The sequence below is a fragment of the Oratosquilla oratoria genome, chromosome 40 (genome assembly GCF_046742065.1).
Source record: "Oratosquilla oratoria isolate Oo_2021 chromosome 40, ASM4674206v1, whole genome shotgun sequence".
Lineage (NCBI taxonomy): Eukaryota > Metazoa > Arthropoda > Malacostraca > Stomatopoda > Squillidae > Oratosquilla > Oratosquilla oratoria.
This window is the reverse complement of record NC_134816.1, coordinates 25,766,713-25,784,458: the sequence shown is the minus strand read 5'-3', so window position 1 is coordinate 25,784,458 and position 17,746 is coordinate 25,766,713. Positions and strand designations below refer to the sequence as shown.

Here is a 17,746-nt window from a genome sequence, read left to right as displayed (position 1 = left end):
GCACCCATAGAGATGTGTGCGTTCTATTTTTGACAATTTTTGTGTTGTGACAACTAGCAATAAAATGTTGCTCGTGTGCGGGCAGCCTAACAAAAAGAGAGTGGAAGGCGGAGGCGGAAGGAGTGAACTTGAGGGGAAAACTGAGAATGAGATGTATGGATAGGGTGAAGGGGCTTTGAGTAAAAGGGGGTATATCTATTGAGCAGGGTAGGGAGAAGGCAAGAGATAGCTGTTAGTGGAAAATGGTTCTGAATGGAATATGAATTGGCGCAGCCCAACTGGGTTTCTCTTCGTTTTCTCTATTTTTTTTATTCTTTTTTTGTTTTATATGATTGGACAAGATGAGGAGGGAGAGTCGCCATGTAAATGTAACGGCTGGCCCTGCTGTGGATGTACTGTGTCTTCTTGCATTGCCTCTGACCCGGGCAGTGGGCAGGAATGATCCACAAGGAGCTAAGACTAAAGGGAAATGGATTTGAGCTGGACGTGGTTGGGTTTGTGCCTTGGCTGGCTACCTCCCTTATATGGGGAAAGAAGTCTATTTGTATACAAATAGATCAAGAAAACACAAAAGTACCAAAGTATGATATTTTTTTACTTGGAGCATAAAAACTCATTTGAAACTTGGTAAAAAATTTAAACATATAATTGCATATTACATCAGGTCTACAGCTGTTGCATTACATAGTACATGTTAATTCATAAAGGTTAATATATGCCACATATTTCCAAACACAAGTAAAAAAAAAATACTAACAGTGAGAGGAGTGGCAGTTACAGTCTCGTGGAATATATTATACAAGACAATCATGTGAAAAGACGCGTGGTTAAGTATGCAGACATATTGAAAAGTAAATTCTTGGTATTTGAAATTTAGATAATTGTGGTCTGGCTGGTAACCGATGTTGTGCATTCACTTGAAGGCAGCGTTGAAAGAGAAACAGAGAGACACAGGATGGACACCTTGAACATGCCGCTGTTTTCCAATGACGCACCATACAAAGAAGTATCTGTCAACACCTCATTCTCAAGCTTGTACTCGAGCACGCTGAAGGCCTGAGGAACAAGATACCACACAAGATATCAGTGATCACCTCTTTATTTACATGTGCGAAAATATTTGCGGTTTGATTAAAGGCTCACTGCTGCCCAACACTTACCACTAGTCACTACCCCAAAGCTGAACTTTGGCTTTGTAGGACGCAGGCCGATTTTCTGAGACTTTTTTAAGCGCATCTTATTATGCGTTAATTCTGGTAATCAGTCAGCACAATATAGAACAAAAGAATCTACAGTACATGTCCGTCTACAATGAAACAACTAACCTGTCTACTACAAAAGGAGGTGGATGAAGCTTGCACTAATTCAACTTACCTGTACTGTCAACACGTTTGGGAAGGTCTCAGAAAAAATGGTAAGGGATGTGAAGGTTTCCTGCAAAGAGTCTAACAACCACTGCACCTATAAGGGACAAGGAAAAAATATTAACACCATTTTATTCAGAAGTGTTCATATGCCACTGACAAAAAAAAATAAAAAAAAAAATAAAATAAAAAAAAAAATCGGTTGGCAAGACCACTGAAAAAAAATCCCCAGCATAACATGAGATGCATTAAATTTGTTTTCTGGTGTAGCTGGTGATGAAGTGATGCCATTAAAACCTTGTTTTCCAGTGTTTACTTACTACAACTACATCACTGGTGTTTTGGACACCTTGGTAGAACTGGGAACTTGGAAGGATCTGGAGCATGGCCTGGACATCTGCCCAGTTGACTGTGGTGGTCACTTCCACACCCAGACGAACTGACATGTTTGCCTTTATGGAAGATGACACATAGCCACGAAGTGAAACCTCCACTGGATAATGGTCGCTGACATCTTCCATCTGATTTCAGTAAAATGGCACAATATAAGAACAAACCATACTAGATGTACATATATATGTGTTTGTCCATGTACAAACATACATGTGAATATACATTCACTTTCCTCTTTCAGTCCTTCTTTCAAAGACTACACAGTACCGAAGTAGGTGTCCCGTATGGAGACATTTGGACTGCATGTTTTATGCATTTGATATTTTATGGACTTAGTGACTTCTATTATCCCTATGCTCTGCTGCCCTCCTTAAATCTCTCAATTATCGTTTCTATGCCATAATGTTCCCAAGGATAGAAACGCTGCCTATTGTTGACAAAATACCAACCATATTTGAACGCACTGTATGATGATAAGTATTGCTTTGAATTCCATTGGCTGGAAACCTACAACCCCACAGTGGTCAGCAATAATTCCTTGTATCCTCCAAAAGAAGTATTCTACTCCATCACTAATTACCAGCGTTTCCATCCTTGGGAATAATGTTGCACCAAAGTGATGGAGTCATATAGTAAAGGAGAAATTTAAAGAGAGTAGCAGAAAGGATCGATAGTAAAGGTTGAACCATTCTCTAGTTATAAGAAAAGGCTGCATTGTGGCCAAAACCCTGACAAAGAGCGTAAGTGGTATGTCTCCTTAAGCATCTATTTGGAGATCTTATATCACTAAGGTATTACAAGAGTAATGAAGGTATGCTGGAGGCAAGAAATTGAGAGGAACACTGGTAGAATTGTGGGGACGTAAAAAGTATTTCCAGAGACACAAGTGGGCATAGCATGTTGTTCATTATTTTCTCAGCCAGAAAAATATCTGGTAGAGGAGTATTAAGTTTAACAGCACTTCAACTTACCAGTTCTTCATCAGTTATTCCCAATTCCTCAGCAAAATAAAAGGTTGTTGCACTGTTCATGTATGCGTTCCTACTAAGGGCTTCCCCTCTCATCACTATCCTGCAGTGCATATTGCATTAGAGTGAAATTTTCACTGTTTTATTCGCACACTATCGAAACCTACTCTCAAACATTTTTGTGATGTCCCTATTTCAGTTCAAGGTTGTCTCCATTGCTTTGATATACTGTACCTATCGTAAGGGCAGCTGGTGGTCTTAGTAGTCGTGTCGGCATGTCCGGAGATGAGCCAAATGTAGTTTGGGTCTGTGTGTAGACGGATGGTGTCCCAATCACCTGATGTGACATAATTGCAGCCTGCATTGAAGTCGCCCATCAAAAACGCATCTGTAATAGAATTAGTGTTTAGATGATTGTTTTGTTGCTTTTTTATACGGAGAAAAGGTTGACCTCCAGTGAAGAAATGATTGATATAGAGTCTGGAGATATAGCAGAAATTATAATATGGAAGATGGAGTGATTATGAAAGAAAAAAGAAATAGCATGACAATAGATGAAATTGTTTTGAGTGTAGGTAAAGCTAAATAATAAGGTGAGGGCCTAGAAAGAAGTTATCAAAACACATCGCCATGCACATCCTTTCTCCCAATGAAAATTATTGAATAGTGTGATAATGATAACATGGTAGGAGAATAAAATTGTAAAGAGTTGAATTGGGCATGGGAAGAAGTCGAAAAAATGCTACATGCACTGAGATGGACTATTAATCCTTTCAACTAAATAAGATTGTTTGGTATAAGTTCAAGTGAAGCATATTGAGGAGGATACTTGCTCATACAGTGCATTAAGGAATCTATCAATTGAACTAGAAATTATAACCAAACACTAAACAATAGATATCTTACCTTCAATGCCATGCTCTACCCTAAATTCGTCATAGACATCGGCAAGGGCGTCTATCTCATTTGGTGCATCATCCGGTTTGGCATGGAGAGCCATAATAGCAAACTGAGGCAGATCTGGCAAGTTGGTATTGAAGACGACAGTGAAAGGTTCAAATTGGAAAAGGTCGCCGATCGAATCATTGTACTGGACTGTTTTATTCAGGCTGACACGAGATGGTTTCCAATAAAAACAGTACCTGGAAAGGTTTTGAGTCAGTTTTTGAACATGCATTTCTTCTATTGATAGTACAAGTTTCACTATACACAAACACACACACACACACAATTTTCACTACATAGACGAAGAGATTCTGAAATTATAGATATATAATAGTCTAATCCGCCCTAGACTGTAATATACAGAGGCGTTATGGTCTCCACACAGAATGAAGGATATAAACAAAACCAAGAAAATACAAAAAGCAACTACTAAACTGGTTCTTAGTCTTGTAGATAAACTATGAGGTTGAGGCTACAAGCTTTGGACAAGGTTTAGAATCAAGAGAAACAGACAACAATCGCGGTGTCCATGAAGTGTATATAAGCTGAGTCTATTCCATTCGTTAAACACTCTATTGGTAACCCAGTTCTTGTCTATTTCCTTCTTAAATCTAAATTTGAATTGGACAAATATAAATTTAAGAAGGATATAGGCAAGAACTGGTTTACCGACGCAATGTTTAACGGATGGAATAGACTTAGTAATCATGTAGTGGGCGCTGAAACTATTGGCTGTTTTAAGAGAAGGTTATATAAATTTATGGATAGGTATGATAGGTGGTAATGGACATGGAACTACCTAATATAGGCCTTATGGCCCCTTGCAGTCTCCTTCATTCTTATGTTCCTTCTTTTGGACGAGAGGGCGTCAAGAAGCAGTGCGTTAGTGAATGGAATGAACCAGCATTTCTTGACTTCAACACCCTGCTGTACCCAGGCTAAGGGTGTCTAGCATCCCCGGTACTAAAACTTAGTAGCCAACCACACCTTTATATGTGATTAATACAGAAAAAAATAAAGACCCTTACTCAGGTTGAATTAAACTCTCACCTATGTAACTTGAAAAAGATAAACAAATTAAAAATAAATAAACAAATGAACAAATAGATAAATAAATAAATGAATAAACAAGTAAATAAATAAATAAACAAGTAAAATAATCACAATAGATGAAGAGAACAAATTCAGTCGCCTCTCTCTTCTCCGCCGAACTGCTTGGGTCAAAACCAGCCCCCTCTCCTCCTCCCCAAAAAATACATTGAGCAACAGATTAAATCATCCCTTTAGGCTTGGTCATTTATTTACAATCCTCCTCTACTCCTATCATTTGCACTCTCCTCTGTTCGAATAACATACCATGTGATACCCAGTCTTTGATAAAATTCCAGAAGCACGGATATTTGACATAGAACCCACGTTGTCCAATAGCACCTAACCTAACCATTCCGTAGGGAAAAAAATAAATTTAAAACGCAAAACCTCTATCCAACTCCGTTTTCTGAACTCCCTTTCTTTGTATTTCATTCATTCTTCTCTTTTCCTTACTGTTCTTGGTATTTTGATCTGCCAAGACGGTCCGATATGGTAAGCGTGTATTCCGACGTTCCGTTGTTCAGTTTGCTTAATAAGGTGTAGACTGCCGTGTTTGAAACGTCGACCACTTCCTGGATTAGTATTATGTCGTAACGCTTTATTACCTGTCGTCAGTAGGAAAAATATAATATTAATGGTAAGGATAATCATAATAGTAATAATGATTAAAATAATGATAACAATTATAATAATAATAATGATAATAATAATACATATACCAACGGTTTTTTCCCATTTGCAAGGTGGGTATCCAAAGTCAAAGGCATAAATCCACTCCCACCCATTTCATCCCCAAATACACCACTCCCATTCCCCACCCCTCCCTCCCTCTTTTCTTGGCTCCTCCTGGATGAAGATTCATTCCTGCACCTCGCCCGCTGCCCTGTGTGAGAAAGAATGTAGCAAGATACAGCACATCCACAACAAGGCCGCTTCATTTCATCGGCGACCCTCCCCCTCTCCGTCCCCTCAAAATATGATTGAAACATACTCCCTCACCCCTCCACCCCCACCCACTCCCTTACATGCATCACAGCATCATCCATACACAACCATTCTTCACTCACCTTTACTGTCTTCTCTTTCCATTCCTCAACAGACATCCCCCTCTTTCCCAATTCCCCTTTTACCCCATCCATCCATCTCATCCTTGGTCGCCCCATCATGCTCACTCCTCTCACCTCTGCCTTCTACAACTCTTTTACTAATTTTTCTTCATTCTTTCCATGTGTCCAAACCATCCCAATACTCTTCCATCAACCCTATCTCCCAACTCTCTTTCCAACCCCGCTCTTCTCCTCATCTTGTTTCTCACTCTTTCCTGCTTAGTAACCCCTACTATACTTCCCAGGCATTTCATCTCAAACACATTTAAATTCTTCCTCTCTTATGTTCCATGCTTCTGCCCCATACAATGCTGTCGGCACAATTACCCCTTTATACAATCTCTTCTTAGGAGCCATTCCCAAATGTATATTTCTCATTACATTTTTTAATCCCCCAAGGCAATTACTTGCTTCCCTCAATCTACAATTTACCTCTACCTCCACTCCTCCCTTTCCCGCCACATTCGCACCCAAGTATCTAAAGCTATCCACTTCCTCCAATATCTCTCCCTTGATACTTCCAATTTGCTGCAACAACAACAATAATAATAATAATAATGATAATAATAATAATAATAATAGTAATAATAATAATGGTGATAATGATGATGATGGTGATAATGATGATAATGGTGATAATGATGATAATGACAGAATTTTAAAAATAAATCAATAGATAAAAAGGAAGGAATACACCACCAGAAGTGTGATGCATAAATTATTTGTTACCCCTTATTGAAACAATGACAGACACCCACTCACCTTAATGATGATATCGACGACTTCCTCATTCCTTATTTTATTGGAGCCAAAACGTTGCAAGTTCCAGGCAGCTATCCTCAACTGTTCCCCTATTTTCTCCTGACTGGTGTCGTCTGCCCATGTCAGAGTTCCCCCAGCCACCAAAAACAATATCGAGAGCTTCAACACTGACATTTTGTTATGCCAGCGTTTTTCTTCCAATTTTTTCTCGACAAGATGCAGATGGATGTATCTAAGTGATCAGAATTAAGTTAATATATGCATACCAAGGTATACATACACTAACACACACACATTATTTCTTGTTTGGTTTATATTTTGAGTGGGTGCTATAGCTGGCGTTGTGGTCACCATATCTATCTAATCAGATAACAACCTTGATAACAATAACAACAATGTTGACTGCAGTCAGGAAAGAGACATAGTTATCAGTACATAACATGCCAATTATATTAATAGCATCAGCCATACAGAACTACTTTTACTTTCATGTCTGAATTTTATTGTCACGTGTTTATGAATGGAGTAAAATTTCTTCTAATATCCAATAATATACCCAAAATATGCATTCTATTGTTCTTTTAATTTGGTATCATTTTTCTCTTTGCAGAACGAAGGGGCTGGTATTTAGACGATTCTTAAAAAAAATGTAACTGAAACAAATTCTTGTCATACGACAGTTTACGAAACGCGCTGCCCAGTGCCCAGTACAAAGCCGCCTGCAGAATCAACAATGAATTTCCTACGCAGCTTAGATACTAACTAGATCATCTTTCGTCTCCGATAACCAGGGCTTCTATCCATGGGGACAATAAAGCAGCGCAAAAGGTAAAGGAGAAATTCAAAGAGGACAGTAGAAATGAAGTATTGTAGAACTTGAAAGTGGTCTAGTTTCTTCCCAAAGTGAAAGTAGATATTAGTTTCGGATCTCAAACAAATGATGCACGACACTAGTCCGTATTGACTGTATAATCGACGCGATGAACTTCTTCGTACAAGACGCACTTCAGATATTTTGTTCTGGCTAAAACCAAGCGATTCTACTCGGAGCAGGGCGAGACATAGTCTGGGTGTTAAAGATATCACGATTGGTGAAAGGTGGAACGTCATGATGTCAACAACGTCGTTGACATTTTTTGGAAATTCAAACTATCCTTCACTCGTTTGCCTTTCATTATTGTTACCATTGTTTTTATTATGATTGTTATTATTATTATTATTATTATTATTTTAATTATTGTTAATATTTACTATCATGACTATTATTATTATCATATTACAACCAACCAAGGCCCATCTATAAGAGTCAAGAGTAGCCTACGTGATATGAATGACAGTAAACAACGACGGCAAATTCAGTCAATTGTTCTCAACCCTTTCGATGTCCAGCGCGCACACGCGTGTACTCTACATCTCGAGTCAACTCACGAGGGATTCTTTATTGTTCTCGGGATCTGACAATCATTGTACCCTGTGACCTGAGGACTAGGCTATTCAGACAACTCCCAAGAACATCTCGGACAATGGACCTCGTGCTTCCCGACTACATTCGTCGCACAACCGATGCGACATTTTTTTTAATATGTACCCAATTGTGAATATGTCAACCCATGTGTGTGTGTGTGTGTGTGTGTGTGTGTGTGTGTGTGTGTGTGTGTGTGTGTGTGTGTGTGTGTGTGTGTGTGTGTGTGTGTGTGTGTGTGTGTGTGTGTATAATAGTTATTCTGGCAAATCCCCAAGGCTTCTTCGGAGGGTGCATGCACTTGTAAGCCAAAGAAGACTGTAACACTAAAGTCAACAGACCGCGCCGAGTTTGGTTCTTCAAATATCAGTACTCAGTTGCTCAATGTAGATAGAAACTACAAATCTACATTCTGGTCGGCAGCGAAGTTTAACACGCCACTTCAACACTAATTCTTTCGAAGCAACAACTCTTCGACAAAGCCATTTCCCAACTCTACGATCTTCGCTGGAATCCAGCATCACACTACGAGGCACAATCCCTCATCGCGAAATCGCCAAGCATCAATACGAGGCAACCCCTCTTAGCTGCATCATCCAGCATTCTACTACAAAGCGAAGAGTCCTACTTCAGCGCTGTGCAACACCCAGCATCACTACGAGGCACAATCCTTCTTCGCGGAATCGTTCAGGCATTCAGCATCCACGACGCCCACTGTCTCCACTCCACCAACGAACGAGTTGGACGACCTACTCCACCATCGCATCGAGCTTCGCATCATCGCTGCATCTACGAGTCAACACTGCAACGATCATCTACGAGCCAACGCTCCAACGATCATCTATACAAGCCAACACTACAACGTTCCAACGATCATCTCTACGAGCCAACATTACAACGCGTAACGCTCCAACGATCATCTATACGAGCCAACCCTCCACCACTCCCCGTATCTAGCTTCGCAAGATATCCATCTTCCTTTCTCTTATTTTATCATTTTGTATATGCATATTTTTGTTACATATAGATTTTAACTCGCCAGCCAATATACTGTACTAATTCCTCCCCCTGTTTCCAGCAGTGCATCTTACCACCGATTAGCCCCATTGCATCACCGTCCTTGCATATTACGACATGATCTTGGATAAGTAGACATTTTTCCGTTCTCATTATCACCTATGAGCAAGATGACCACTGTCCCTTTTTCTTATCAATTAGGCCATGGACGTGTCCAAACCTCTCTCTGACTCGACATTCTGACCCTGTACACGAAACCGCTCTACGCTCAATTCCAATACACCAAACATATCAACTTTTGCTAACAATTCTCCAGAAAATTAACCTGCTACTCAAAACACCATGACAAAACAAAACCTTATCGATAATGCCAAGAAAACAACCAACCCGGATACTGATACGGAAAAACATAACAAAGGATTACAAAGGCAAAGCATGCCGACAGGAAACCTTTTGATCCATATCTAGGTCGGATGCAAAAAAAAAAAAAAAAAAAAAAAAAAAAAAAAAAAAAAAAAAAAAAAAAAAAAAAAAAAAAAAAAAAAAAAAAAAAAAAAAAAAAAAAAAAAAAAAAAAAAAAAATCATAATAATAAATTAAAACTATAACAATGTAAATAACAATTAAAATACATAAATAAATGCATTGGTATAGTTGAATAACAAACAAACAGGTAAATAGTAAATGATAATAAATTGACATAACTAATAATAAATGAAAATCAGACAGACAAATTATAACAAAACAAAAACAAATAATATAACATAAATTATAATAATTACAGCATCTTACTTAGGTATTTATCTAAATGATTCTTAAAGCTTCGAACTGAACTACATTGCACTACCTGTGCAGGAAGTTTATTCCATTCATTAACTACACGGTTGGCAAATTTGTTTCTACCTACTTCCAAATTGAATCTATTTCCGGACAGTTTGAGACCATTGTTTCTTGTCTGATTCTCATTCAATGTGAAAATTTGGTCACTTTTGATGTTGTCAATTCCCTTTAAAATCTTAAAGACCTGTATCAAGTCACCTCTGAGTCTACGCTTTTTTAGGGAAAACAGATTCATGTGCTTAAGTCGATTTTCGTATGATTTATTTTTGATATTTGGAATCAGTTTTGTGGCTCGCCGTTGTACTTTTTCCAGTCTGTCAATGTCTTTAATGAGATTCGGTGACCATACGGAAACAGCATATTCCAAATGTGGACGAACTAACGATTTATATAGCTTGTTAATGAGTGATGGACTTTTGAAATCAAAAGATCGCGCAATCAATCCCAGAATCTTATTTGCTTTCTCAGAGGCTGAAATACACTGCTTGGATGATTTGAGGTCGTTACTGATAATTACGCCGAGATCTTTTTCACTATCCACTTTTGTTAACGAATTTCCAAATAACTTGTAATCGTACTTGCTATTATTTTTACCCATGTGCATTACCTTGCATTTACTTGTGTTAAATTTCATTAGCCACTTTTCAGACCATTGCTGTAATTTATCTAAATCTTCTTGAATATCTAATTGGTTTGAGTGATCATTTGCCACTCCGCACAGTTTTGTATCATCAGCAAATTTGGAAACAGTAGATTTTAGTCCATGGTCTATATCATTTATATATACTATGAATAGAAGTGGCCCAAGAACGGAACCCTGAGGAACTCCACTTGCAACACTTTTCCATCCAGAATTTTTCCATTTAAAACAACTCTCTGTTTTCGACCTTTCAACCAATTACTAGTCCAACCTAATAGGCTACCACTTATTCCATGCAAAGCTAATTTAGTAAGTAGTCTTTCGTGTGGGACGGTATCAAAAGCTTTTGCAAAGTCTAGATATATTAAATCTATATTGTTTCTTTTGTCATAATTCGAGACAACTGTGTTGTAGAATTCGAGTAAGTTAGTCACGCAAGAACGTTTCCGTCTGAAACCATGTTGGCTATCATTTATCAAACGGTTACTTTCTAAATGATATTCGATAGCATCTCTGATGATAGTTTCCATTATTTTTCCTACGATCGAAGTCAAACTAATAGGCCTATAGTTATTTGGTTTCTTTTTGTCACCTTTTTTGAATATGGGAGTAACGTTAGCTGGCTTCCATTCTCTTGGGACATCTCCGGATATGATGGATTTCTTGAAAATAATTTCTAATGGAACAACAATCTCATTTTTCATTTCCTTTAAGATTCTTGGATGCCAACCGTCAGGCCCTGGTGTTTTATTAACTTTGAATTTGTCTATACACCTTTTAATTGTTTCTTTTGTTATATTTACCGTAGTGAGTAAGTTTACCCCAGACTTTTCACAGGTTTCAGTTTGGAATTCACTTTGAGGTGTTTCGTTTACGAATACCGAGCTAAAATAATTGTTTAAGAGATTACACATTCCTTCATTTGAATATTCAAGTTGACCGTCAGCAGATAATAGTGGACCAATGTGATTCCTAACAACCTTTTTATCTCTAATGTAACTATAGAATTCTTTGGGATTCTCTTTGGATTTCTCAGCGATGTTCATTTCGTATTGTCGTTTTCTTTTTCTTATTGTCTTTTTTAAATCTCTCTGTATTGATACATAACTTTCATAGTCATTAGATGCACCCGAGCACTTATATTTCTTATAAGCCTGTCTCTTTTTAGCAATACTTTTTTCAGTTTCTTTGTCGAGCCACTTTGGGCGAGCCTGATTTGGGGGACGCCGGTTCACTTAATCGGCGACCTTTCACCCTCTCCGTCCCCTCATGCAGAAAAAAAAACGGGGAAATCTTGTCGGGCTGCGCCAAAACACCATTCATACACAATCACTCCCTACTCCTTCCCACACCCCCTCCCTTGCATCATCTCTACACAACCTACCTCCTGCCTCCTCCCTCCCTTGCTCAACAGACATTCCTCTCTTGTTCAAAACCCCTCCATCTCATCCTCGGTCGTCCCCTCAAGTTTACTTCATCCACCTCTGCCTTCCATACCTCTTTTACTAATCTTTTTTCATTCATTCGTTCCATGTATCCAAACTATCCCAATACTCTTTCATTAACCATATCGTCCATCTTTTCCATCCCTGCTCTACTCCTGACCTTGTAACCCCTACCATACTTCTCAGACACTTCATATCAAACACATTTAAACTTTTCCTCTCTGCCTCTCATAAGTTCCATGTAACTGCCCCATACAATACCGTCGGTACAATCGCCCTTTCATATAGTCTCCTCTTTGCATTCATTTCTAAATGCCTATTTCTCACGACACTTGTTAATCCCCAAAGGCATTTACTTGCTTCTCTCAATCTACAATTTACCTCCATTCCACTCCTCCATTTCCTGCCACATGTGACCCCAAATACCTAAAGCTGTCCACTTCCTCCAGTCTCTTTTCAGACTTCCAACTCACTGCCATCCTCTCCCATTGTACATCTCATCACCTTACTTTTGCCCACATTTACCTTCAACTTTCTCCTATCACATATCCTCCCAAACTCCGTCGCCAACTCCCTTAATCATTTCCCTAGTCCCGCCACAAACGCAGTGTCATCATCAAACGACAACTAGTTCATTTCCCATTTCTCTCCATTTTCTTTAACCAACTTCAGTCCCCTACCCATTACCATCGCCTTTACCTCCCATACCACTCCATCCATGTATACATTGAACATCAATGGCGACACGACACATCCTTGTAGCAGTTCCACCTTTACCTCAAACCAAGTCATTTCTGATTCTAACACAGGCTCTACTATTCTCGTAAAAACTCTTGACTGCCCTTAACACTTTTCCCCCAATCCTGTATATCTGCAAAACCTCCCATATTGCCTTTCTGTCTACCCTGTCATAAGCCATTTCCAAATTCATAAAGGTCTAAAAAACATCCTTACTTTTTCCTACACCTTTCTCACCTAAATGCCTTACCACAAAAACCTGATCCACGCAACCCCTACCTTTCCTAAACCCACACTGTTCTTCACCAATTACTCCCTCTGTTCCTCTTCTAATCCTCTCAATTAAAACCCTCGCATAAGCCCTCCCAACTACACTCAACAAACAGATCCCTCTGAAACTACTACACTCACATTAGCCCCCTTTTTCCTTGTAAAGTGGAACTATACAGGCACTTCTCCAGTTCACTGGCACTCTACCTTCCCTTAGATACACATTAAACAACCTCACTAGCCAGTCCACTATTACTGTATTTTTCAGGCACTCTGCATGACATCTCATCATTTCTTATTTCTCCTCCATTTTCCTCTCCCGTCACCGCCATTTTCTTAGTGCCTCCCTCTGCTACCACCAATTCCTCACTATCCTCTATATTCAACAGCTCTCTTAAATACTCTGTCCAAGTTCCCCATACCACCTCCTATTCTGTCATCTGTCCATCTGCACCTTTTACCTTTTCTTTTCTGCCCGACTCCCCTCCTCCTCCTCCTTTCTTAGCTTCCTTCCAAAACATATTTTTATTATTTTAGAAAATTATGTCATACTCCTCCTCCATATTACATCTGCTCTTTTCTTTTGTTTTTTCGTGTCCTACTTTGAAACCCGTTCCTGGATGCTCGATTCTTCTCTTGTACAACCTTCTTTGCTCCCTCATCCCACCACTCATTACCCAACCGTTCCACCCTCCTTGTTCCACATACCATCTTTGGACATCTTGTCACTTCCTCCTTGAAATGTCCCCATTCCTCCTCCACTCCTACCTCCTCTATCCTTCACCTCTTACACTTCTCTCAGTTTCTCCTTGTACATCTGCTCCATTTCCTTTGTATATGTGTTCATACATGGAGTCCGTGCAGGGCGTAGCAAAAATCAACATGTACATGCTTTTCCCTTATCCATCTATGTACTATTTGAAATTGTTTTCCTTTGTTCTGTGCATAGTAAAGGAAACTGTATAGTACAATAAGTATTACTTTATAAGATTATAACAACAATTTGAATAAAATCTGACACGTAGCACGCCGAGGTGTCACAGGTATCAGTGATATAATTCTAAAAAGTTTTTCTGTGTACTATATAGCTTCCTTTACTACATACAGAATAGGAAAAAAATAACACATAGATGGGAAATAAGAAAGAGATATGCATTAAGGTTGATTTGGCACAATAAATCACGACGTACACCACACCCTAAACAGAATCCATTAGAGAGCACCGACAACAGTCAACGAGCGTAAAGGCCCCTACACACTGTCAGTCATGATTGCACAATATTCATGATTGCTCAAGCATATCCTGTGTGAGTGGGTGTGATTGAGTGTTTGCGCAGATGATTGAGGAATTTCCAACACGGTTTGATTTTGTAAGCTCAAGCATAGTAGTTACACCATCATGAGTGATAGTTAGTGGCGATGATTGCGCCAACAGCTTAGTCTTTCCTTTGTAACCATGGCGAACACACAGGACACTCAGGAATTTTGGAGGGAGTTCATCCAACTCCACAAACTCCAAGAAGTAAGTAATGATTGCTCAATCGTGCTGACAGTGTGTGGCCCAAACACTGCACAATCTCGATGACTGCAAGCATGACTGACAGTGTATAGGGGCCTTAAGCCAATACGAACAACATCGCTTAACAAATCAGCAATCATACCTTGTAAGAATAGCTAGCTTTGAAGAATACAATAAACACTTCAAATAATTTCAGTCATATTCACAATGCATGGGTACTAAATTATTTTTAGTTGATAGTGAAGGCAGAGAAAGGGTAATAAATTTCCACTATTACAAGTATTTTGAAGTCTGTCTTGTTTAATGACTCAATGTTTAGTGAGAACACCGATACATTACCGTATTCGACGACTGTAGTCCAGTCAATGACGCGCAATAGATTAAACACAAATGAAAATATTCATTATGGCAACTCAAATAGATTACGACGCAAATCACCTTGGAACTAATTTGAAAATAATTTAGAAATTTACTACCTTTTGTCTAATATGTAGACACTAAATAAAAGTTTGTGATACTGCATCACCATAATGACTTGGTACATCAAGTTAATAGTGTATTTTTAAAATCAAACATGGCAACTCGTTTTACTCCCTAGAAATAATTTTCATTCCGAAATGTCGTATTTGTTCACATAAGATAAGTCGCCAGAACTTGCTAGGCCCGCGGAGGAATCGATTATTGAGGTCATTCACTTGTAAAGCAGAATTTCAATCCAATTTGTTCAATATGTGAAGATGCACATTAAATTTAATGCCCTACAGTATCCACAATGTAAAATTAAGATGTAATGCTACATTTACAATCCAATGAATACATCCAGTTGAATTGTTTACCGTGATCAAAATAAAGTTTGGTAAGTGAACTAAACAATGAAATAAATACAAATCTTATATTAGAATATGATATTCACAATTTTTGTCCAAGCATAGCTCAAAATTTTTATATATAATAAAAATCACGGTTATGAAAAGTAATCATTGTAAAACATCTTTGTGAACAGAAATAACTTCATAATTGATGATACAGATAGCTAATACATCTGTATACTTTAGTTACTATCATCTCATTTCTGCAACGTAAACTTGCCAAACCTGTGCAACGGGTGGGAGTGTTTACGTTGGGCTCCACGGCAACACAAGTGATGATGGCATTAGAGGAATTATTACTTATTAATTTTAACGTTTGATAGCTCGTGAGGTGCTCGTTGAAATATTTCTATATGTTCACACGCATATTTAATAAATGAGAAAGTGGGTGACAGAGGGAGAAGAGTAGTAGTAGTATCGTATGGCTTTCTTACACCTCCAACTTTGTATTTGCTAGCCAGCCTATGAATGTTTGATTTGTTTCATTGATAGTCTGGTAACCCCCAGGCACTGCTGTGATTGGGCAGTGCAGTACGAGATGGTCTGTATCTTGGGGTGAGTTATGACAAGATGGGCACGTTGGGGAGTCTTTGTAGCCCCAGCGATGCAGGTTAACGGCTGTTTTGCCTTGTTGTGATATCAGCCTGTTGGCGTGTCCATTCTCTTCTGGTTAGGTTGGAAAATCCAGGTAGTATTTCGGTTGGGTCTGTTACTAAGTTTCCCCCAGTGGGTAGTTTCCTTGTCCATTCTTCTTGCCAGGCTTCTTTTAGGTTGAAATTTTCGTTTTTGTTTTAAGGAAAGGTTTTCTTGATTTTAGCCTCGTTATTATTGGGGCCTCCTCCATTATTTGTTTGAGGGGTATATCTGCTGGAAGGTTGTCTATGCGTTGGTGTTGTTTTTGTATGGCATCCTCACGTCGTATATTTGGTAGTGCTAAGCCACTCATCGTTGGCAGCCAAATGAGTGGTGTTGGTTTAATGGCCCCTGATATTATCCGCATGGTTGCGTGGAGTTTATTGTCAATTTTATTTGTGTGTGCACTCTGAGCCCACACTGGTGCCCCATATTCTGTTACACTGTAGCACAGGGCAAGTGCTGCGGTTTTAAGCACTGTTTGTTTTGCTCCCCAGGTGGTTCCAGCTAGTTTTCTGATCAAGAGAGAGCGAGAAATATGGCGGAGTGGGGGTAGACGGACAGAGAGAGATATGGGGGGCGGACGAGCAAGAGAGAAAATATAGCGAGATGGGGAGAGTGTATTAGAGAGGGAGGGAGATATGGCGGAGAGAGGAAAAGATATATCGCGGGGTAGAGAGAAATATTTAGATAAATATATACATAGATACAGAGAGAGATGTCGGGGGAGAAAGATGGATGAAAGGAGAGAGGGAGACACACACACACACACACACACACACACACACACACACACACACACACACACACACACACACACACGTGTGTATATATATATATATATATATATATATATATATGTACATACACATACACACATATACATATACAGTGCTGTCGGCACAATCACCCCTTCATATGATCTCCTCGTTGCATCCATTTTAAATACCTATTTATCATTACTTTTTAATCCCCCAAAGCATTTAATTGCTTCTCTCAATCTACATTCTACCTCCACCTCTACTCCTCCCTTTCTTGCCACATGCTACCCCAAGTACCTAAAACTTTCCATTTTCTCCAGCCTTTCTCTTTTAAGACTGCTGCCATAGTCTCCACTTGTACATCTCATCACATTACTTTTACTCACATTTACCTTAAACTTTCTCCTATCGCATACCTTCCCAAACCTTGTCACAAACTCCCTTAGTACTCTGACCCTGCCACAAGCGCAGTGTCATCAGCAAACAACAACTGGCTCACATCCCACTTTTCTCCACTTTAACCATCTCCAACACTGAATGGAGCAGAGACATGGAATTTAAGAGGGGCAGAGGGGAAAAGTTTAAATGTGCTCGAGAGGAAATGTCTGAGAAGTATGGTAGAAGTTACAAGGTTGGATAAAGTGAGAAACGAGGTGAGGAGGATAGCGGGAGCGGGAAAGATGGAAGATAGGGCTTATGGAGGAGTATTGGGATGGTTTGGACACATGGAAAGAATGAGTGAAGAAATATTAGTAAAAGGAGTATGGAAGGCAGAGGTGGAGAGAGTGAACATGAGGGGACGACCGAGGATGAGATGGATGGACGGGGTTAAAGGGGCGTTGAGCAAGGAAGAGAGCATGCAGGAGATAGAAATGTGTGCAGAATGGCTGTGTATATATGATACTGTGATGCAAGTGGGTGGG

At 39.2% G+C, this 17,746-nt stretch overlaps 1 protein-coding gene across 2 annotated transcripts in view; it reads right to left on the bottom strand.

Moving 5' to 3' along the window:
- Positions 1-616: 616 nt before the first annotated feature.
- The window catches only part of LOC143020696 (deoxyribonuclease-1-like), a 21,966-nt gene continuing 4,836 nt past the window's right edge, over positions 617-17,746 (bottom strand). Inside the window, exons 1-9 of one of the 2 annotated variants that reach the window (XM_076177344.1) lie at positions 14,900-14,942; positions 6,631-6,862; positions 5,216-5,367; positions 3,632-3,867; positions 2,960-3,113; positions 2,729-2,828; positions 1,685-1,885; positions 1,375-1,461; positions 617-1,056 (exon numbers count right to left, since the gene is read on the bottom strand). In XM_076177344.1, coding sequence (XP_076033459.1) covers positions 874-1,056; positions 1,375-1,461; positions 1,685-1,885; positions 2,729-2,828; positions 2,960-3,113; positions 3,632-3,867; positions 5,216-5,367; positions 6,631-6,804 — 1,287 coding nt within the window. In that variant the 5' untranslated portion in view covers positions 6,805-6,862; positions 14,900-14,942 and the 3' untranslated portion in view covers positions 617-873. Of the gene's footprint in view, positions 1,057-1,374; positions 1,462-1,684; positions 1,886-2,728; positions 2,829-2,959; positions 3,114-3,631; positions 3,868-5,215; positions 5,368-6,630; positions 6,863-14,899; positions 14,943-17,746 lie in introns of those variants that run through there. The other variant, XM_076177343.1, reaches the window with a different exon arrangement.